Source organism: Pseudophryne corroboree, chromosome 5 (assembly GCF_028390025.1).
Source record: "Pseudophryne corroboree isolate aPseCor3 chromosome 5, aPseCor3.hap2, whole genome shotgun sequence".
In the NCBI taxonomy this organism is placed as follows: Eukaryota; Metazoa; Chordata; class Amphibia; order Anura; family Myobatrachidae; genus Pseudophryne; species Pseudophryne corroboree.
The window spans coordinates 254,939,765-254,963,342 of NC_086448.1; the positions used below are offsets into that span (position 1 = coordinate 254,939,765).

The 23,578-nt window shown below is 45.0% G+C and overlaps 1 protein-coding gene across 2 annotated transcripts in view; it reads right to left on the bottom strand.

Moving 5' to 3' along the window:
• Positions 1-3,194: 3,194 nt before the first annotated feature.
• AZI2 (5-azacytidine induced 2) overlaps positions 3,195-23,578 on the bottom strand; it is a 197,451-nt gene continuing 177,067 nt past the window's right edge. For both annotated transcript variants that reach the window (XM_063922274.1, XM_063922275.1), the window contains 2 exons: positions 19,497-19,624; positions 3,195-4,279 (listed from right to left, as the gene is read on the bottom strand). In XM_063922274.1, the coding sequence (XP_063778344.1) occupies positions 3,885-4,279; positions 19,497-19,624 (523 nt within the window). In that variant the 3' untranslated portion in view covers positions 3,195-3,884. The remainder of the gene's footprint in view (positions 4,280-19,496; positions 19,625-23,578) is intronic.

A 23,578-nucleotide genomic window follows, 5' to 3' on the forward strand; every position in this document is an offset into this window, starting at 1 on the left:
GTTAGGACCTGATTGGTTGGTACTTTATCTCTTTTCACGCTTTGATAAATCTCCCTCTAAATCTGTGGGGAAAGAATGTGAATAGTAGGTGGCTCTATGAACAAAATTATCAGCCCTAAATACTGCAGATAACAGGACATAAAAAGACAGAAGTCTTAGAACTCCTCTGTATAAAAGGAGAAGCAAAATTAGACACTAAATATTTGCTAAGGATAGTTTGTGACTAAAGAGGATGTAAACATGTTATGCTGTATAGTGTACTGGGGTGTGGTATGCAAGGTCGACCACACTTAGGTCGACAGTGTCTAGATCGACCACTATTGGTAACAGTAAGTAGGTCGACATGGTTTCTAGGTCAACAGGGACTCTAGGTCGACATGACAGAAGGTCGACAGAAGTTTTTTTTTACTTTTTTCCTGTCGTTTTCTCTGTACACTGACCGGGAACCCCAATTAGTGTACCGTGTCCCCTAACATGGCTCGCGCTTCAGGCAAGGTGCCTTGCTGCACTCGGCACAGGTTACCATTACCAATTGTAGTCCACGTGGATCGTAAAGTATGAAAAAGTTCAACAAATGAAAAAAAAATATTAAAAACTCATGTTGACCTAGAACATGTCGACCTAGAGTCCCTGTCAATCTAGAAACCATGTCAACCTACTTACTGTCGACCTAGAGACCGGATACCAGTGTACTGTCCAGTCTATTTCCTCCAGAAACATATTTCTGTGATGCCATGTGTAAACAACCAAAAACACATTGGGGGGGGAATTCAAATGTTTGAAAAGTTGGTTGGGTGACAGTTTTTTCCTGTCTATTAGTAAAAAAACAGACTCCCAACTGACTTTTCAAACAATTGAATATCCCCCATTGTATCCTTGTTCATATTTAGTGGAAAAAAGTAGTTCTATTCCAGCAAACTGCAAATAAAAACTCACTCCTATGTCATATGATAGGATGTACTGTATACCTGTAGCAAAGTTATTAAACACTCCTGCACAACCACAACATACTTGTAACCAGATATGAGATGGTTGTTTCTACTGTTGCCATAACCACTAGCATTTTATGTGCTTGGCGGTAGCATTTTGTGCTAGTTATCAAAACGGTGTTTACATATCTATTGAGTGGATCATTTGTAAATGCACGGAAAGGTTATAGTGATTTCTAGTACACTGGGTAAAAGGGTGAAACATTTTGGACAAAGGCCAAGGAAAGAATCATTTCATTGAAGCAGATTCTATTTTATGGGGGGGGGAGAGTACTTTACTTCAATTTGTCTTTATCCTTATTGTTAGTGGTCCTTTAATATTTTACGTGCTAGGCATACTTCCGTCTATCTGCTACTTATTTACCAATACATGCTGACTGAGTGTGCCCTACAGTAACATCAATGGTGGAGGTTTTCCTCGGCTCCTCACAGCATCTTAGATGTAATATTAAGGAACACAAGTGGATCCTTTGTAATGAGTTAGTTGTATGGAAAATAAGCCTTGCTGGGGAACCAGAGGACAGATTTCAAATTCATTGCATTGATACATCACAGAAATAAAAGCTTGTTAGAAAATGAAACAGTATTGTTTCTTATAAATACAGCAGAAAAAATGCACAAAAATACTCGGTTTATCACATTCCACCAAACAGTTGTAATGCAGTATAGATTAAGAGTGCTATTAAGTCTAAATCATTGGAGATAGAACCCGTTCTCCATCTTGAATGGAATAGCTTTGATGGAGTATAAGTTATGTAAGTGAGAGAACGGTTACTCCAGTTACAAACATACAGTTCTGTATTGTGTTAAAAAATAAAATTCATGTCCAACCCATAACCAACATTAGAGCATGCACTAAAACAATACTAGGATGGTGATACTGTTGTAAGGACTGTACGCCTAAATAACAAAATACCTAGCCAAATCAGATTGGTTCAACAGATCAAAATCCCGCTTGATATTCTTGCCAAGAAACTAAGTCAAAAGCAGGAGCACTGCACTGATTTAATTTAGGTGAACATGTCCACAGAAAAATAATTCTATTTTTCCTAGAGAAGACAGATAAGCATGAAAATACAACATCAGGCTGTTTGCATAATCTATATATTATGGTAACATGCATTAGTGTCAGTCTGGGTAATCACCCTTTGGCTCACCTGCTGTAGGCCCAGAAACTGGCAGGGAATGCCAGGACTGACGATTCCACAACGAATGGATAATAGCGAAGTAAAGGCCCCCCATACACTTAAACGAGGTATTGCATGTGCCGGACCCCTTCAACTCCCCACCAGCCACCGACAGCTCCGGGACTCATGATATCGCAAGTCCAGGTCACCTCACTCACGATGTACTAACATTAGATATGTTACAGCACATCATCGCGAGCGACAGGGCGATCTTACCTGCTGCAGGTAAGCTCTGAAAACCCTGCTTACGACTCCCGGAAGCGAGCCTCGGAACGTAATCTTAAATGGACCACACACGATGTGGTCCACTTACTCGTGATACGCCAGCCCGATGCGTCGATATCGTGCCAAAAAGGCACAATATCATCCTAGTGTATTGGCACCTTAAGATTTTCCACCACATAACTCAGGTTATGCTTGCAGAATTTGCCCTCATTTGTTCCCAGGCCTACACTAACCACAGTCAGGAATGAATTGTCTTTTTCTCAGCTCTATTTGTAGACTTGTCTGAAAACACGTGGATTGTCGGAATCCACGTATCTTGTCTGAAGCGTGGCCAAACTCTACAGGTTTTAGCCCCGTTTCCGGCAATGTCAATCCGACTTTTACAAAAAAATCGGGTTGCCATTGTCGGAATGACCAAAACCTGTCGAGTTTGGCCAAGGCATTGAACACTAACCTGTCGGCTCCTTTCCTTCGAAAAGGATCCGACAGGAATTGAATATACCCCTATATATTCTACAAAATGTGAATGTACAAACACAGAGTTGAATGACATTCTACAGAGCATCTAAGCAATGGCAGAACGTGTCCTCTTTCCCTAAATATCAATGTGCTGTATTTCTCTCCTGCCCTGGCATCCTTGTCCAACAATTCTCCTTATCTTTGGTTTGGAGGCAATAAAAGCTACCACAGCTCTCACAAAAGGTAAGTAATCAAATAATTACAGTAGTAAACAAGGTTTGTTTTGTCACATATCTTCTCCTACAATAATAAAATAACGGATCCTTAAAAAAAATTACTTAAGTTGCAAATTTATTGAAAATCAAATTTAATTAAAAATTTCTATGTTGTAAAGTTCATTTCTTTCTCCATACAGAGGACGAGTTTGATTAAAACAAAATAAACACAATCAAAAATTCTTGTCATTTGATATATAATGCCAAAGGCCCATACACACTAGCCGATTTTGAGCTCAAAGCAAGCTCACTTTTGGCGTTGTGAATGGACGGGCAATGAGCACCCCCACATCATCGTTGGCCGCCACCATTCTACACAGTCTTCTACTGTGGAAAGTGCTCCCCCCCCCCCCCCCCCCCGTGGGCACAGGGAAAATCGCCAGTGTGTATGCACTAAGCTATTTTCCTACCAGCGATGTTCACATCATCGCTGTGCATACACACTGGACAAAAACGTCTAGTGTGTAAGCATCTTAACATGCAAAATAAATGCATTGGGATCTTTATATCTGGACTGCAGTTCCGCTATGTGGAGTGCAGTTCCGCTATGTGGAGTGCAGTTCTGCTAGATAGCAGATAACCTTTTAAACAAGCAAAAATACAAAGCTTGTCAAACCAGTGTCAAATTGTTCCTGAGGAATAAAATGAAACTTACACAAATTAACAAGATATATATAAAAAAAACAAAAACAAAAAAAACCACACATCTGAGGACCAGTAAATTCCACAAAAGCCTTCTAAAGCAATGTCTAACTCTTAAAGGTGTAATTGTGAGTGTAATAATTCCCCATATTGTTTGCTGAAGAGTTATTCTTCATTTCCCAAAACAGTGTCTCGCTGGGCTTCGGAGGACTTGGCATCACCCAGGAAGTTTCTTCAGAAGATGATTTCTGGTATGAGTCAGTCTCTTCACAGTCTCCACCTACTGGAATGGGCCTCTCACTTGTCCATTGTGTGCCATCAGTCTGTTCATAAAGTGTATTCATGTCTTCATGTGGCTGAGATGCAGCAGCACCACCACAAAATGGGTGTCCTTTAGGCGAGACAGAGGGCAGCTTTTCATAAGTGACACCAGCAGCGGTTATGCGCAATCTACTGCAGGTCTTTTCTAAGTCATCTTCACACTGTACAGGGCCATGAGAAGCTGCAAGAAGGATGCATCACTAATTATTGTATCTGAAAGCATTATACTCAACAATATTTTGCAAAAAGAGCTTTCTTTTCATGCACATAAGTCACTATTTCATATGAAACGGAAGCAATGGTTTAAGTCATATTTCACAAAAATGTGCTGATTAATAATACAACCATTTCAAGACTGCATTGAACCTACACACATACATATACACGTTCAAGTCACTTTATTATGACCACCAGCTAATCTGCAGAGTAACCGCCTTGTGCAGCACGGAAATCAGCTAGACAGGTCGAATTGTTGTTTTAGGCACACGTCTAGTAGCCCCCAGGTTCATTTTGAAGGTGAGCTGCTCCACTGTAGGGTGTTGTTTGGCCCTCACACACCTTCGCAGCAGACGTTCACCTCTCACATCAATGGCACGTGGTGTTCCACAGTTTCCACTTTTTATTAGCAATGGTGCCATTTGTCCAGTCAGGATACACCTGCACCACAGCAGCACGCGAACAGTCCACACTACAAGCTGCCGACGTCAAATGTAGGAGGTGGTCATAACAATGTGACTTGACTGTGTTGTACTACTGTAGCAGGAGAAAGGAAAATGAGACCAAATACTATAATGAAAGAATTGCATCACAGGAATGTCTGCTCAGAATACAACATGTAAATTCATGCAGGTCACAAAAGTCAGTGGTTCCCAAACAGGGCACTTGAAGGGTTGCCATGGGTTGGAGGTCCAGAACCACTGATATATATTATGCATTTAAGGATACACACAGGATGTGTGTGTGTGTGTGTGTGTGTGTGTGTGTGTGTGTGTGTGTGTGTGTGTGTGTGTGTGTGTGTGTGGTTCCCTATGTGCACACATATATAAAGAATATGCACACTTTCACATACCCTAGGCTGAGAGGAGACTCATTCCCAGACAGTAGATGCCACGTGAGGAGCTGCAACGGATGGGCATGTGCAGCAACTCCCCCTTGGTCATCTGTTTGCAGTGAAGAGAAGCCTGATTCAGAGTTGGACACAAGTTCAATGCTGCATGCAAGCATTGAATTTCCGTCCAAGTTCTAGGAGGGGCATGCCAGATGTCTCAGAAGAGATGCCTCGCGCATGTAGCTGCGATCCCAGCACTGTGACCAACGTCGCAAGCTGGGATCCAACGTTGGTCGCAATGTTTCACACAGATGGCCAGCTGAGTAAAGCCTCAGCTTGCCAACAGAAGCAGGGGCTGTGAGGCCAGGAAGTCTGCATGATGACATGCAGACCCATGGCTCTTCCCTCCCAGAAAACAGTGGCGACAAGTTTCCATTTTCAGGAACACAGCCTTCCTTCTGCCCCCTCCACACCGCTGTTTTTCAATCAGGCAGCAGCAGAGGGGAACTACGGGCGCAGCCGCAAGGCCCGATCTGCACATGCGCTGAACATGCCCAATAATCAGGAATCTGTGTGCAGCCCCTACCCTGAGCAAATCTCTAAATCAGGCCCAAAGAATACTGCCCATCACAGGCTTCTGTCTCAGGTAGCTATGATCACAGCAATGTGAAAAGATTGGAGACAAGTGTCTCCGATAAAAAAATGTGGTCTATCAGGGGGGTTTTGGGCACACCTGATTGCGACAGATATTATATTTATAGCTCTTCCTCATCCTTCTGTGTCACAAGGGAGGTGTCGTGGCTATAGCTTGAGAGCAAGTATATATAAATTGAACATATATCAAATAAATATGATTACATATCACATCTCAAATTTTTCCGCTAGACCTTCCTTTTGATGGGGTAGAGCTATAAAAGATGGAGGTAGCAGACAGTGCAGAGGGAATCTTCTCCAGCTTTAGTAAATTCCCAGACAGATTTCTCTGCACAAAAAACTACTAAAACTTTTCAAAAGTTTTAGGAAACTATGGGCTCAAGAACACTGGAATTTGGAGACATAATAATAATAATAATAATAATAATAATAATAATAATAATCTATATGGAGTGCACATATAACCAATAATGGGAAATGGGAAGCTCACTGTTTTTTCTACACATAGTGGCCCTCATTCCAAGTTGATCACTCGCTGCCGTTTTTCGCAGCGCATCAATCAGGTTACTACTGCGCATGCACAGCAATGCGCACGTGCGTCGTACGGGTACAAACAGCATCGTTGCTGTGCAATGCTTCTAGCGACGAATCCATTCGCACAACCAATCGCAAGGAAATTGACAGGAAGAGGGCGTTTATGGGTGTCAACTGACCGTTTTCTGGGAGTGGTAGGGAAAACGCAGGTGTGTCCAGGCGTTTGCAGGGCAGGTGTCCGACGTCAATTCAGGGACCGGACAGGCTGAAGTGATCGCAAGGGCTGAGTAAGTTCAGACCTACTCTGAAACTGCAAAAAACTTTTCTTACCGCTCGGCTGCATGTGATCGCACACTTGCAAAGCGAAAATACACTCCCTCGAGGGCAGCGACTATGCGTTTGCACAGCAGCAAAAAGTAGCTAGCGAACGATCAACTCGGAATGAGGGCCCATGGGCCTAATTCAGAGTTGATCGCAGCAGGAAATTTGTTAGCAGTTGGGCAAAACCATGTGCACTGCAGGGAGGGGGGGGGGCAGATAATAGGATTTTAATACCTACCGGTAAATCCTTTTCTCTTAGTCCGTAGAGGATGCTGGGGATGCTTCAAGAACCATGGGGTATAGACGGGATCCGCAAGAGACATGGGCACACTATAAGACTTTGAATGGGCGCGAACTGGCTCCTCCCTCTATGCCCCTCCTCCAGACTCCAGTTATAGGAACTGTGCCCAGGGAGACGGACATTGAGTTAAAGGATTTATTTAATTATTTAACTAAGGTGAGTCACATACCAGCTCACACCACTAACTCGCCGTACAACAGGGCATTCAACAACAACGCATGCAACGGCATGACCAACAACAGTCACAGAGTGACGAAACACAGCGCAACACGAGCGTATCTATAAGCAAACTGCAGATACAGCCCACACTGGGACGGGCGCCCAGCATCCTCTACGGACTAAGAGAAAAGGATTTACCGGTAGGTATTAAAATCCTATTTTCTCATACGCCCTAGAGGTTGCTGGGGATGCTTCAAGAACCATGAGGTTTATACCAAAGCTCTAGAACGGGCGGGAGAGTGCGGATGACTCTTCAGCACCGATTGACCAAACAAGAGGTATTCCTCAGCCAGGGTATCAAACTTGTAAAACTTCGCAAAGGTGTTTGAACCCGACAAGTAGCAGCTCGGCAAAGTTGTAACGCCGAGACTCCTCGGGCAGCCGCCCAGGATGAGCCCAACTTTCTGGTAGAATGGGCTTTCACCAATTTCGGTAACGGCAATCCTGCCGTAGAATGAGCCTGCTGAATCGTATTACAAATCCAGCGCGCAATAGTTTGCTTACAAGCAGGAGCCCCAATCTTGTTGGGAGCCGACAGGACAAACAGAGTCTCTGTTTTCCTAATCTGCGCATAGATCTTCAAAGCTCTGACCACATCGAAAGACTTTGACTCCGCCAAGGCGTCAGTAGCCACTGGCACCACAATTGGCTGGTTAACATGAAATGATGAAACCACTGTCGGCAGAAATTGCTGACGAGTTCTCAACTCCGCTCTATCAGCATGGAAAATCAAATAGGGGCTTTTGTGAGACAAAGCCGCCAACTCAGACACTCGCCTTGCAGACGCCAAGGCCAACAACATGACCACTTTCTAAGTAAGGAATTTTAACTCAACCTTGCGCAAAGGTTCAAACCAATGCAATTGCAAGAATTGCAACACCACATTAAGGTCCCATGGTGCCACTGGGGGCCCAAAGGGAGGTTGGATGTGCAGCACGCCTTTTACGAAGGTCTGAACTTCTGGAAGGGAGGCCAATTCTTTTTGAAAAAAGATCGACAAGGCTGAAATCTGTACTTTAATAGAGCCTAACTTTAGGCCCGCATCTACACCTGCTTGTAGGAAATGGAGCAAACGCCCCAGGTGAAATTCTTCCGTAGGAGCCTTCTTGGATTCACACCAAGACACATATTTTCTCCAAATACGGTGGTAATGCTTTGCCGTTACTTCTTTTCTAGCCTGAAGAAGTTTAGGAATGACTTCCCTGGGAATACCCATTCGGGCTAGGATATCGCGTTCAACAGCGACGCCGTCAAACGCAGCAGCGGTAAGTCCTGATACACGCACGGCCCCTGTTGTAACAGGTCCTCCCGAAGAGGCAGAAGCCAGGGATCTTCTATGAGTAACTCCTGAAGATCTAGATACCAGGCCCTTTTTTGGCCAATCCGGAACAATGAGGATCGCCTGAACCCTGTTTTTCTTATAATTTTCTTATAATTTTTATCACCTTCGGAATGAGTGGAAGTGGAGGGAACACATAGACTGACTGAAACACTAGGGCGTCCACCGCTATCGCTTGAGGGTCCCTTGACCTGGAACAATATCTCTGAAGTTTCTTGTTGAGGCGGGACACCATCATGTCCACTTGAGGAACTCCCCAACGACTTGTCACTTCTGCAAAGACCTCTTGATGAAGACCCCACTCTCCTGGATGGAGATCGTGTCTGCTGAGGAAGTCTGCTTCCCAGTTGTCCACTCCTGGAATGAAGACCGCTGCCAGAGCGCTGGCATGTCTTTCCGCCCAGCGAAGAATCTTCGTGGCCTCGGCCATCGCCGCTCTGCTCTTTGTTCCGCCTTGCCGGTTTATGTACGCCACTGCTGTCACGTTGTCTTACTGAATCAAGACCGGTAGACCTCGAAGATGATGTTCTGCTTGCAGTATGCCGTTGCGGATGGCTCTTAATTCCAGAATGTTTATGTGTAGACTTGACCACTTTCCTTGAAAGTCTCTTCCCTGCGTGACTGCTCCCCAGCCTCGGAGGCTTGCATCTGTGGTCACCAGGATCCAATCCTGAATCCCGAACCTGCATCCCTCCAGAAGGTGAGAACTGTGCAGCCACCACAGAAGGGAAATTCATGTCCAGGTGAGACCCGGACCACTGGTCCATTAGGTTTCACTGAAACATCCTGGCATGTAACCTGCCATACGGAATGGCCTCGTAGGCCGCCACCATTTCCCCCAGAAACCGAGTGCAGTGAAGAACTGACACCCTTGCCGGTTTCAGAATCTGTTTTACCATGTTCTGTATTTCCAAAGCTTTTTCCACTGGAAGAAAAACTCTGCAATTTTGTATCCAGAATCATACCCAGGAATGACAGCCATGTCGTTGGATCCAACTGTGATTTTGGCAGATTTAGGAGCCAACCGTGTTGTTGCAGAATAGTCAGTGAAAGAGCAACATTCTTCAACAATTTCTCCTTGGACCTCGCCTTTATGAGGAGATCGTCCAAGTACGGGATAATTGCGTGGACAGACCAAACGGCAACATCTGAAAGTGGTAATGACAATCCTGCACAGCAAATCTCAGGTAAGCCTGATGTGGAGGATATATGGGGACATGTAAGTAGGCATCTTTTATGTCGAACTACACCATAAAATCCCCCTCCTCTAGACTGGAGATCACTGCTCGTAGAGACTCCATCTTGAATTTTTTTAGAAAGAAATTGAGGGATTTTAGGTTTAGAATCGGTCTGACTGAGCCATCCGGCTTCGGGACCACGAACAGGCTCGAATAAAAACCTTCCCCCAGGCTCAAATTAAAACCTTCCCACTTGATTTTGACACAGCAGCGCTTACTATCTCCCTTTCTGGAAAAGAAGCTGGCAAGGCCGATTTGAAAAATCGGTGAGGGGGCATGTCTTGAAACTCTAATTTGTACCATTGGGTTACTATGTCTATTATCCAAGGATCCAGGCCCGAGTGTACCCAGACCTGACTGAAGAGTTTGAGACGTGCCCCCACTGGAGCGGACTCCCGCAGAGGAGCCCCAGCGTCATGCGGTGGATGTGTAAGAAGCCGGAGAGGACTTCTGCTCCTGGGAACTTGCCACAGCCTGTGACCTTTTTCCCCTTCCTCTCCCCCTCGCAGCCAGGAAGGAGGACCCACGTCCTTTTTTGAATTTGTTGGGCCGAAAGGACTGCATCTGATAGTGAGGCGATTTCTTCTGCTGTGCAGGAACATAAGGTAACAAAGATGACTTACCCACGGTAGCCGTAGAGACCAGGTCAGTGAGGCAGTCACCAAACAAGACCTTACCGTTAAACGGTAAAAACTCCATCGTCTTCTTAGAGTCCGCATCAGCATTCCATTGGTGAATCCACAATGCTCTCCTAGCTGAGACTGCCATGGCATTGGCCCTTGATCCCAAAAGGCCAATATCCCTTACCGCTTCTTTTAAATACGCTGCAGCGTACCTGATGTGACCCAAAGTCAAAAGCACACTATCCCTGTCCAAGGTATCTACCTCAGAGGACAAGTTATCCGCCCACTTTTCAATAGCGCTACTCACCCAAGCCGCAGCAACACGGGCCTGAGTAGCGACCCTGTAGTGACATAAATGGATTTCAGGGTATTTTCCTGCTTACGATCAGCAGGATCCTTCAGGGCTGCCGTGTCAGGGGACGGAAGCGCCACCTTTTTGGATAGACGAGCTAAAGCCTCGTCTACCGTGGGGATTGACTCCCAACTGTCCCTGTCCCCAGAGGGGAACAGATATGCCATTGGAATTCTTTTGGGAACATGTATCTTTTTGTCAGGATTTTCCCAAGCTTTTTCAAAAAGAGCGTTCAGTTCATGAGAGGGAGGAAACGTTACCTCAGGTTTCTTTCCTTTAAACATACAGAACCTCGTATCAGGAACAGCAGGGTCCTCAGTGATATGTAAAACGTCTTTTATCGCCACAATCATGTACTGAATACTCTTAGCCAATTTTGGATGTAATCTGGCATCACTATAGTCGACACTGGAATCAGAGTCTGTGTCTGTATCTGTATCTACTATCTGGGCAAATGCACGTTTCTGCGACCCCAAAGGGGTCTGGACCTGTGACAAAGCATCCTCCATGGATTTTCTCCATGTCTGGTTCTTAGACTCAGATTTATCAAACCTCTTAGCGAACTTAGTCACATTTGTATTTAAAACACTCAACATATTGACCCAATCATCCGTCGGCGGTGCCGACACTGTCACTATCACCGAACTGTCTGTCCCCACACCAGCCTCCTCCTGGGAAGAGCATTCAGCCTCAGACATGTCGACACACACACACGTACCGACAGCCACAAACACACTGGGGCTATAGGAGACAGACCCACAGCAGAGCCTGTTAGAAAGACACAGAGAGTTCAGCCAGCTCACACCCAGCGCCTATCCCGGTACTGAAGTCAGTAACAAGACTGCCCAGACCTGCTAGCGCTTCTATTATATAAAATAATTCACCAATCACTAGTGCCCCCTTCCCCCGTTTTGCACCCTGTTACTTGCATAGCAGTGTGGAGGATCAGGGCCAGCGTCTCTGCAACCTTCTGTGAAGAGAAAAATGGCGCTGGTGAGAGCTATGCGGCTAAGCCCCGCCCCCCGACATGGCACGCTTAGGTCCCGCTCAAAATTCTTTATACTGGCGGGGGTCCCTTAACAAGTGCCTGGACACTGTTATACTCTATGCCAGTGCTATTTGAGGCCCCCCATGCTGCCCAGGGTGCCCCCCCCCGCGCCCTGCACCCTGCAGTGCCGTGATCAGTGTGGGAGCATGGCGCGCTGCGCGGTACCTCAAACGAGTCTTCTGCCGTCACTGAAGTCTTCTGATCTTCTCATACTCACCAGGATTCTATCAACTGGCTTTGTGAGGGGGGTGACGGCGCGGCTCCGGGAACAAGCAGCTAGGCGTACCATAGTGATCGAACCCTCTGGAGCTAATGGTGTACAGTAGCCTAAGAAGCAGAGCCCTTGAACTCTAAAGAAGTAGGTCTGCTTCTCTCCCCTCACTCCCACGATGCAGGGAGCCTGTAGCCAGCAGGTCTCCCTGAAAATAATAAACCTAAATAAAGTCTTTTTCTGAGCAACTCAGGAGAGCTCCTCAGTGTGCATCCAGTCTCGCTGGGCACAGAATCTAACTGGAGTCTGAAGGAGGGGCATAGAGGGAGGCGCCAGTTCACACCCATTCAAAGTCTTATAGTGTGCCCATGTCTCCTGCGGATCCCGTCTATACCCCATGTTTCTTGAAGCATCCCCAGCATCCTCTAGGACATATGAGAAATAACATGTGCAGAGAGTGTTAAATTTGGGTGTGGTGTGTTCAAACTGAAATCTAAATTGCAGTGTAAAAATAAAGCAGACAGTATTTACCCTGCACAGAAACAAAATAACCCACCCAAATCTAACTCTCTCTGCACGTTATATCTGCACCCCCTGCAGTGCACATGGTTTTGCCAAATTGCTAACAAATTTGCTGCTGCGATCAACTCTGAATTATCCCCAGTATGCATTATTTATAAGAAAGGAATACAAAAAAAAGATACAGTAATTAGTAGTTACAAGACATTCATTTTTGTTTTAATAACTACTAGTTTGCTATAGAAATGAACTGATATCTTTAAGACGGGCTGTAGTCAGGATCCAGATGGTCAGATCAGAATCCCGACGCTTCGGTTTGTTTTAGTATTAGGCTTGGTGTTAAGAGTTAAAATACTCCTCACAATCCATTGTCATCGGTATTCTCTGTTGGGATCCCGACCACCTGTATTTCGATTTCAGCCCCTTTAAAGACAATATTGTTGTTAAAACACAATATGTCCCCAAGAGTGTTCATACAAGGTCGTGGGCAGAAGGTCCATGGGATCATCTCTGTAACTATTATTTAGGCAGTGCATTTCACCACGGAGCTGCTTCTCTGTAATATGGGTGCCTACTGCTATGTTGTTTCATAGATTCTGGTATGCAGTGTGAAAGCTCTCCCTGCAGCAATATGTAGAAAAATATTTATACATAGTGATGAGCCGAAAAAGGGGTTGGCACCCTCTCCTGAGATTCTTTCCCGTGACACACTGTTCCCGGCCACCCTCCCCTTTACACTGTTTAAAATAAAAACAAATTTCTATGGAAGTTTAATTTTTTTTTGTATATTTATTCTTTGACACTAAGAAAAAGGGTTTTTTTTTTGTATGCAATATCAAAAACACAGCAATAAACATATTCAACAAAAAAGTAACCACTGATAACAGAAACCACACTTATTTACATACTGTACATTAATGATCACATATTGTGTTGCTATATAAATACATCTCTTTTGTGTATCCACCTCTTCAGATTAAAGAACTGCACCCAGGGCTCAATTCAGACCTGATCGCTGCTGCGCGTTTTTGAAGCAGGCTGCGATCAAATAGCCGCCACCAATACAGTGAAAACCTTCCCCATGCAAGTGTGCGAATGCAGGTGTACGCTGTGCAAAAATTCTGCCAGACAGCAGACATCTGCAAAACCGTTCGCAGCTCACTCACCAAATTATTTTTCCATTCTGTGCGTAGCCCAGGACTTACTCCTACAGTGCGATACAAAACAGGCTGATCGGGTCCGGAGCCGACGTCACACACCCTCTCTGAAAACAATGGACATGCCTTGGTTTTTCCCGACACTCACAGAAAACGGCCAGTTGCCACCCACAAACGTCCTGTTCCTGTTAATCGCCTTGCAAGCAAAATTTTCTGAACAATCGTGTCGCTGTTTGGCGACGCGCCTGCGCATTGCGGTGCATACGCTGTTATTCACTAAACGCCCGCTGTGCAATTTTGCACAGCACCGATCAGGTCTGGATCGGGCCCCTAGTCAGAATTATTCCCTTAAACAATGTATTTTTAGTTACAAGACTAGTTGCCAGGGTGTAATTAGTGTCTGAACACAAGGAACACAGTTCCAGCTCTTCCTTTGGCCCAATACTCTTTAATATTTAAATATACATTTTTATGGGAGAATTTAAATTATGTTTGGGAGCATTTACGCAATGGGCGCCCGAGGGGCAATATTCAACTGTTCTGCAGATGGCAGTGAGTGCTGCAGGTTCCCATTACTTATCTTACCCAAATGCACTGGGTTTAGATGCGTAATGTGGATAAACCCGTGCAAAGTATCGGACACACTGCTGTAACGGCACTTTGGGTGCCCAAAAGCCCGATTCTGGACAGAATTAATAATGGGCGCGTGCGATATTCACACCCATTGGCACAAACAACTGAAAAGCTCCTGTCACTTTAGACAGGAGCTGCGAGTGCTCAGAAACAATTGGATTCCCACCTAACGTTTTCCTAGCTCGTCTGATACATTTTTGAATTTAATCTTTTTTTAATTTTTAAAATGGCAATAGTAATTTCTATGTGCAAACTGACAACTGTACTTATAATCGTCATCCTTTATATGAGCCTGCAGCCTTACGTGTATCTGTACATTTAGTATTATATACATTGGTTAAGGATCACACATTAAAATCTGTGCCATTATTGTTATTAATGCCGCGCTATACACAGAATATCATGAGAATTTATTTTCCATGACTAAATGTAAAGTAGAGTTGACCAAACCGCCTCATGTATTTAAATAAAAGGAATAAAATGTGCAATTCTCAGAACCCAGTTCGCTATTTGTAGTCATTCATTGCATTTCCTTCACGTTATATTTAGATGTACAGTGCATCCAGAAATTATTCACAGCGCTTCACTTTTTCCACATTTTGTTATGTCACAGCCTTACTCCAAAATGGAATGAAATCATTTTTCCCCTCAAATTTCTACACACAATATCCCATAATGACAACGTGAAAAAAGTTTTGAGATTTTTGCAAATTTATTAAAAATAAACAACTAAGAAAACACATGTACATAAGTATTCAAATCGGATTCAAGTCTGGGCTCTGGCTGGGCCACTCAAGGACATTCACAGAGTTGTCCTGAAGCCACTCCTTTGGCCGTGTGCTTAGGGTCGTTGTCCTGCATAAAGATAATCTGTAGCCCCAGTCTGTGCTCAAGAGCGCTCTGGAGCAGGTTTTCATCCAGGATGTCTCTGTACATTGCTGCATTCATCTTTCCATCTATCCTGACTAGTCTACCAGTTCCTGTCGCTGAAAAACATCCCCACAGCATGATGGTGCCACCACCATGCTTCACTGTAGGGACTGTATTGGCCTGGTGATGAGCAAGGGTGGTATTCAGTATGCCGGCTGTTGGAATCCCGGCGCCGGAATCCCGACACCCAGCATACAGACAACAATTCTCCCTCTTGGGGGTCCACGGCCCCCCTGGAGGGAGAATAACGTGTGCCACCGTGCCCGCAAGGGGCTCCTTTGCGCTCGCCCAGCCAGCGGTTGGCATTACGGCACCGGTATGCTGGCTGCCGGGATCCCGGCTGCCGGCATACCATACTACACCCGATAAACAGTTCCTGGTTTCCTCCAAACATGATGACTGGCATTCACGTCAAAGAGTTCAATCTTTGTCTCATCAGACAAGAGAATTTTGTTTCTCATGGTCAGAGTCCTTCAGGTGCATTTTGGCAAACTCCATGCGGGCTGCCATGTGCTTTTTACTAAGGAGTGGCTTCCGTCTGGCCACTCTACCATACAGGCCTGATTGGTGGATTGCTGCAGAGATGGTTGTCCTTCTGGAAGTTTCTCCTCTCTCCACAAAGGAATGCTGTAGCTCTAACAGAGTGACTACCGGGTTCTTGGTCACTTTCCTGACTAGGGACCGTCTGCCCTGATCGCTCAGTTTAGACGGCCGGCCAGCTCTAGGAAGAGTCCTGGTGGATCCAAACTTCTTCCATTTACGGATGTTGGAGGTCACTGTGCTTATTGGGACCTTCACAGCAGCAGATATTTTTCTGTAACCTTCCCAGATTTGTGCCTAGAGATAATCCTGTCTAGGAGGTCTACAGACAATTCCTTTGACGTCATGCTTGGTTTGTGCTCAGACATGCACTGTCAAGTGTGGGACCTGTGCCTTTCCAAATTTATTATTTATTAACAGTTTCTTATATAGCGCAGCAAATTCCGTTGCGCTTTACATTTGGAATCATGTCCAATCAACTGAATTTACCACAGGTGGACTCCAATTAAGCTGTAGGAACTTCTCAAGGGTGATAAGTGGAAACAGGATGCACCTGAGTTCAATTTTGAGCTCCATGGCAAAGGCGGTGAATACTTAAGTACTTGTGATCTTAGTTTTTTCATTTTTAATACATTTCCAAAAATCTCAAAAAAACTTTTTTCACATTGTCATTATGGGGTATTGCGTGTAGAATTTTGAGGGAAAAAATAAATTTATTCCAGTTTGGAATAAGGCTGTTACATAACAAAATGTGAAAAAGTGTAGCGCTGTGAATACTTTCCGGATGTACTTTAGAAGCCACCACCACCTCCCCACTTGACCCTATCCCCCTACCACCTGTTATCATCTGCCTTCAGGCACTGTTCCCTCTGCCTTCAAGCATGCATTCCTCTCCCCTATTCTTAAAAAAACTACCCTTGATCCAAACACCCTCTCCAACTACCGACCCATCTCTCTTCTCTCTTTTGCCTCCAAACTTCTTGAGCATATGGTCTACAGCCGCCTTACTTCCTTTCTTTCCTCACACTCACAGCATGACCAAATCCAGTCTGGCTTTTGTCCTCTCCTCTCCACTGAAACTGCCCTCACAAAAGCCGGCAATGACCTCCATGCTGGCAAATCTAAGGGCCACTACTCTCTGCTTATTCTTCTTGACCTCTCTACTGCTTTTGACACTATGGGTCACTCTCTCCTTCTGCAAATCCTTCACTCCATTGGTCTGAGTGATACGGTCCTCTCGGCTCTCATTCTACCTCTCTGACCGTTCTTTCTCTGTTTCCTCTCATGACCCTGTCAACAAGCAATTTTAACCAGAACATTTCTATTACTGACAACTGAGACTAGTCAATATGGCATAAGTCGACATTTTAATTGTCAACATTTTGTAGTTGTCATCAAGACATTCAACATTCTGGTGTAGGCCCTATGACTGTCGATATAGTGAGACACCAGTACCAAGAAAGATTATTTTGGGCCAAAGTGATAGGCAAAACCAGTGCTGGTGGCTGCCAATCATAAAACGTGGACAATAAAATTAACTTAATTTAATATATATATTTTTATTTATCAAATAAACTTTCGGACTAGGGGTGCCTTGAAAAAAATGCTGATGCTCTAGGGCGTCGTGAACCACTTGCTGGACCCCTTCAGTGGCGGCTTTTCAATTTAAAAACACACCCTGGGGGGGAAGGTGCAGGGGGCGCGAGTGATGGGACAGGGCGAGGTAATCGCCTGGCGATCACAGTGAGCCCCAGCCCTCAGCATAAGCTATTTTACAGCTAAGCCCGCCCCCCAGTTAATAGAAGTCCGGGGGCGGGCTAAACTCCATAATGGAGTATGCCGATTCCCGGACGCCGTGCATGCTGCGCGGCTGTCTCCGGAGAATCAGTCAGTAGCATGCTCGATGTTAGTGCTGGCCACTCCGGAAGATTTCCGGGCAAACCACTGAAGGGGTTAAGGCATATCTGGATTTTCTAGCATATCAAAAAGTAATGTTCCGCAAAGGTATCATTTTCACATGGTGACTGTTAGTAGCATTTATTACACAGGAGATGGGAAAAGGACACCATTAGAAAACATATTTCTAATGGAAGAATAAATGCAGCAGTAGATTTGTGAAGAACAATTATAAATGATCGTAGTTAAATTCCTTTATCATTTTTCTTTTCACAGTTACAATATTTGAAGATTTAAATGAACCAATGTGGCAGGTGGGTGGGTCTATTGTTCAAGATCCTCTAATGGGAATCAGCCCTTTGCCTATATATATATATATATATATATATATATATATATATATATATATATATATAAAAGGGTAACTTGATGATAGGTAGACTGTAATAAGGTCAAAAATCAACAGGGCGACCCCATATGGTCAGGTACAAAAGGTTGACATGTAAAAGGTTGACAATGCTTAAGGTCGACAGGTACAAATGGTTGACAAGTTTTTTATCTATTTTTTCAAATTTTCATACTTTACCATCCACGTGGACTACTACTGGGAGATGCTCAAAGCCGCAGTACAATAAATGCAAACACCCCCCATCGAGCATTTCCATGTCAACCTTTTTGTACCTCTTTTTTGTGTCGACCATTTCCATGTCAACCTTTTTGTACTTCTTTTTTGTGTCGACCATTTCCATATCAACCTTTTTGTACCTGTGGACCTTTTCTGATGTCTACCTTGTCAGCCACCAGCACTAGTTTTGCCTATTATATTGACCATAAATAATTTGAATTGGTCCTGGACCACCAATCCAAGGCACCCCTGCAAGTGTCCCAAGTCACCCCAGGGAGCCACGGCACACAGTTTGGGAACCACTGGTCTAGTGTGTACCCAGCTTTACTGCTGCTTCAGTCTTCAGTTACACCAATTAGCTCTTCTTTGTGCGCCAGGTCCTGTGCGACTTTTCTGAGCCAAGTGTACTGTTCGCTCAAAATGTGCCTCTTATTTGCAATATTAAAACACATAGAAGTGACTAAACTGCATTGCTAGCGTACACTTATCAATGGGTGCGAGACATTTGTATGTTGGTGTCAGACCGAGTCTGAATTTGTGTAAAATGACTCCGAAGCAAGAAGCCATGACTTTTTCTAGTGACAGCTTCCGTTGTGTTTCATCTGCAACTCTGTACCTGTGTAAAACAAATTCCTGTAAGGTGACTGTCGCAGCCCAGCATCTCTACTGCACCGTGAGCAGCTTCTCACTGAATCTGCAATGCAAAAATGGTACGCTACGCCAGAGTGTCTCAGTTGTGCGGTCGTCTTGCGCCATATGGCGTATGGATGACCAGTAATTGAGGACATATATGTGCATCTTTTTTTTCTGAACTAAAATGGATCCTAAAGAGGACAACGGAGAAAGCATTTGTAGGAGAAAACCTATGCATTGTTGTTATGTGAGGCAGATATGGTAAAAGGTCATATACAAATAAACTGTTCACACCTCTGCCTGTACACTTAAGCTGGCTGAGAAAAAAAAGCCACAAGGGGGAACAGAATACAGCACAGCAGAAAAACATCAGCAACACCTTTATGTGTGAAGTTGACCAGTATGAGACAGAAGCCAAACCAGAAAACGGGTAGGCTGCAGCTCTAATATACTCAGACGCATCAGCCTCAAACAGAGAGATTCTGATGAGATATGATAGCCAGTTGCTCTGTAAATGGCATTGCAGGGATCTGAGGTTTAGAGGTTTAGTCCTATTACGGCAGGCAATGTGACTTGCCTTTCTTGGTTGCAGCCACTGTTCCCTTCAGCTTTCTTAGCACCTCGGCTTGTACTTCAGTCACTAGATGTAAATTAGACATTTCCTTCTTCAGCTCCCAGTACGCCTGCCGCATGCTGCTCTCACTGCTAAAACAGAAATACAAAGGTTTTATTTGCTGCCCTGCAGAATCCGCTTTCATTTTCTCCTTCACCTCTGTACTGTAACAATAGTTTATGGCACTTCACCTTTCATAGCCCAGTGCAAATCTTAACAATGAGTTTGTTATGTACTAAAATATATATTTAAGCTATACGAAATATGTGGAGAAAATGCTCATTTAAGATTGGAATTAGAAATGTATTTCAATTAACTACTGCTACAAGTGTAGGTCATTTTCACTTATTTCATTTGATTTCAACTGCAGTGTATCACTCTCTGATAGGAATGTAAGCTGCTCAGCTTATTATAATAGGTAGACTAGATGGGCAAGATGGTTCTTAGCGGCTGTCAAATTCTATGTAACATACTATTACTACACAGCAGCATCTATTAAAGTGCAGAATAAACAAGGAATACAAAAATGGTAAACAAAGCATAATGGGAATAAAAATAAGAATTTACTTACCGATAATTCTATTTCTCGGAGTCCGTAGTGGATGCTGGGGTTCCTGAAAGGACCATGGGGAATAGCGGCTCCGCAGGAGACAGGGCACAAAAAGTAAAGCTTTAGGATCAGGTGGTGTGCACTGGCTCCTCCCCCTATGACCCTCCTCCAAGCCAGTTAGGTACTGTGCCCGGACGAGCGTACACAATAAGGGAGGAATTTTGAATCCCGGGTAAGACTCATACCAGCCACACCAATCACACCGTACAACTTGTGATCTAAACCCAGTTAACAGTATGATAACAGCGGAGCCTCTAAAAAGATGGCTCACAACAATAATAACCCGATTTTTGTAACTATGTACAAGTATTGCAGATAATCCGCACTTGGGATGGGCGCCCAGCATCCACTACGGACTCCGAGAAATAGAATTATCGGTAAGTAAATTCTTATTTTCTCTATCGTCCTAGTGGATGCTGGGGTTCCTGAAAGGACCATGGGGATTATACCAAAGCTCCCAAACGGGCGGGAGAGTGCGGATGACTCTGCAGCACCGAATGAGAGAACTCCAGGTCCTCTTTTGCCAGGATATCAAATTTGTAGAATTTTACAAACGTGTTCTCCCCTGACCACGTAGCTGCTCGGCAGAGTTGTAATGCCGAGACCTCTCGGGCAGCCGCCCAAGATGAGCCCACCTTCCTTGTGGAATGGGCCTTAACCGATTTAGACTGTGGCAGGCCTGCCTCAGAATGTGCAAGTTGAATTGTGTTACAAATCCAACGAGCAATCGCCTGCTTAGAAGCAGGCGCACCCAACTTGTCAGGTGCATACAGTATAAACAGCGAGTCAGATTTTCTGACTCCAGCTGTCCTGGAACATATTTTCAGGGCCCTGACAACTCCTAGCAACTTGGAGTCCTCCAAGTCCCTAGTAGGTGCAAGGCACCACAATAAGCTGGTTCAGGTGAAACACTGACACCACCTTAGGGAGAGAACTGGGGACGAGTCCGCAGCTCTGCCCTGTCCGAATGGACAAACAGATATGGGCTTTTTTTGAGAAAAAACCACCAATTTGACACTCGCCTGGTCCAGGCCAGGGCCAAGAGCATGGTCACTTTTTATGTGAGATGCTTCAAATCCACATATTTGACTGGTTTTAAACCAATGTGATTTGAGGAATCCCAGAACTACGTTGAGATCCCACAGTGCCACTGGAGGCACAAAAAAGGGGTTTGTATATGCAATACTCCCTTGACAAACTTCTGGACTTCAAGAACTGAAACCAATTCTTTCTGGAAGAAAATTTACAGGGCCGAATTTGAACCTTAATGGACCCCAATTTGAGGCCCATAGACACTCCTGTTTGCAGGAAATGCAGGAAACGACCGAGTTGAAATTTCTTTGTGGGGCCTTCCTGGCCTCACACCACGCAACATATTTTCGCCACACGTGGTGATAATGTTGTGCGGTCACCTCCTTTCTGGCTTTGACCAGGGTAGGAATGACCTCTTCCGGAACGCCTTTTTTCCCTTAGGATCCGGCTTTCCATCGCCATGCCGACAAACGCAGCTGCGGTAAGTCTTGGAACAGACATGGTACTTGCTGAAGCAAGTCCCTTCTTAGCGGCAGAGGCCATAAGACCTCTGTAAGCATCTCTTGAAGTTCCGGGTACCAAGTCTTTCTTGGCCAATCCGGAGCCATGAGTATAGTTCTTACTCCTCTACGTCTTATAATTCTCAGCACCTTAGGTATGAGAAGCAGAGGAGGGAACACATACACCGACTGGTACACCCACGGTGTTACCAGAACGTCCACATCTATTGCCTGAGGGTCTCTTGACCTGGCGCAATACCTGTCCCGTTTTTTGTTCAGACGGGACGCCATCATGTCCACCTTTGGTATTTCCCAACGGTTTACAATCATGTGGAAAAAACTTCTCAATGAAGTTTCCACTCTCCCGGGTGGAGGTCGTGCTGAGGAAGTCTGCTTCCCAGTTTCCATTCCCGGGATGAAAAACTGCTGACAGTGTTATCACATGATTTTCCGCCCAGCGAAAAGTCCTTGCAGTTTCTGCCATTGCCCTCCTGCTTCTTGTGTCGCCCTGTCTGTTTACGTGGGCGACTGCCGTGATGTTTTTCCCACTGGATCAATACCGGCTGACCTTGAAGCAGAGGTCTTGCTAAGCTTAGAGCATTATAAATTTACCCTTAGCTCCAGTATATTTATGTGGAGAAAAGTCTCCATACTTGATCACACTCCCTGGAAATTTTTTCCTTGTGTGACTGCTCCCCAGCCTCTCAGGCTGGGCTCCGTGGTTACCAGCATCCAATCCTGAATGCCGAATCTGCTGCCCTCTAGAAGATGAGCACTCTATAACCACCACAGGAGAGACACCCTTGTCCTTGGATATTGGGTTATCCGCTGATGCATCTGAAGATGCGATCCGGACCATTTGTCCAGCAGATCCCACTGAAAAGTTCTTACGTGAAATCTGCCGAATGGAATTGCTTCGTAGGAAGCCACCATTTTTACCAGGACCCTTGTGCAATGATGCACTGTTTTTAGGAGGTTCCTGACTTGCTCGGATAACTCCCTGGCTTTCTCTTCCGGGAGAAACACCTTTTTCTGGACTGTGTCCAGAATCATCCCTAGGCACAGCAGACGTGTCGTCGGGATCAGCTGCGATTTTGGAATATTTAGAATCCACCCGTGCTGATTGTAGCAGTATCCGAGATAGTGCTACTCCGACCTCCAACTGTTCCCTGGACTATGCCCCTATCAGGAGATCGTCCAAGTAAGGGATAATTAAGACGCCTTTTCTTCGAAGAAGAATCATCAATTCGGCCATTACCTTGGTAAAGACCCCAGGGTGCCGTGGACAATCCAAACGGCAGCGTCTGAAACTGATAGTGACAGTTCTGCACCACGAACCTGAGGTACCCTTAGTGAGAAGGGCAAATTTGGGACATAGAGGTAAGCATCCCTGATGTCCCGGGACACTATATAGTCCCCTTATTCCTGGTTCGTTATCACTGCTCTGAGTGACTTCATCTTAATTTGAACCTTTGTAAGTGTTCAAAAAAAAATTTTTAGAATAAGTCTCACCTAGCCTTCTGGCTTCAGTACCACAATATAGTGTGGAATAATACCCCTTTTCTGTAGTAGGAGGGGTAATTTAATTATCACCTGCTGGGAATACAGCTTGTGAATTTTTTCCCATACTACCTCCTTGTCGGAGGGAGACTTGGTAAAGCAGACTTCAGGAGCCTGCGAAGGGGAAACGTCTCGACATTCCCATCTGTACCCCCGGGATACTACTTGTAGGATCCAGGGGTCCTGTACGGTCTCAGCGCCATGCTGAGAACTTGTCAGACGCGGTGGAACGCTTCTGTTCCTGGGAATGGGCTGCCTGCTGCAGTCTTCTTCCCTTTCCTCTATCCCTGGGCAGCTATGTTCTTATAGGGACGAGAGGACTGAGGCTGAAAAGACGGTGTCTT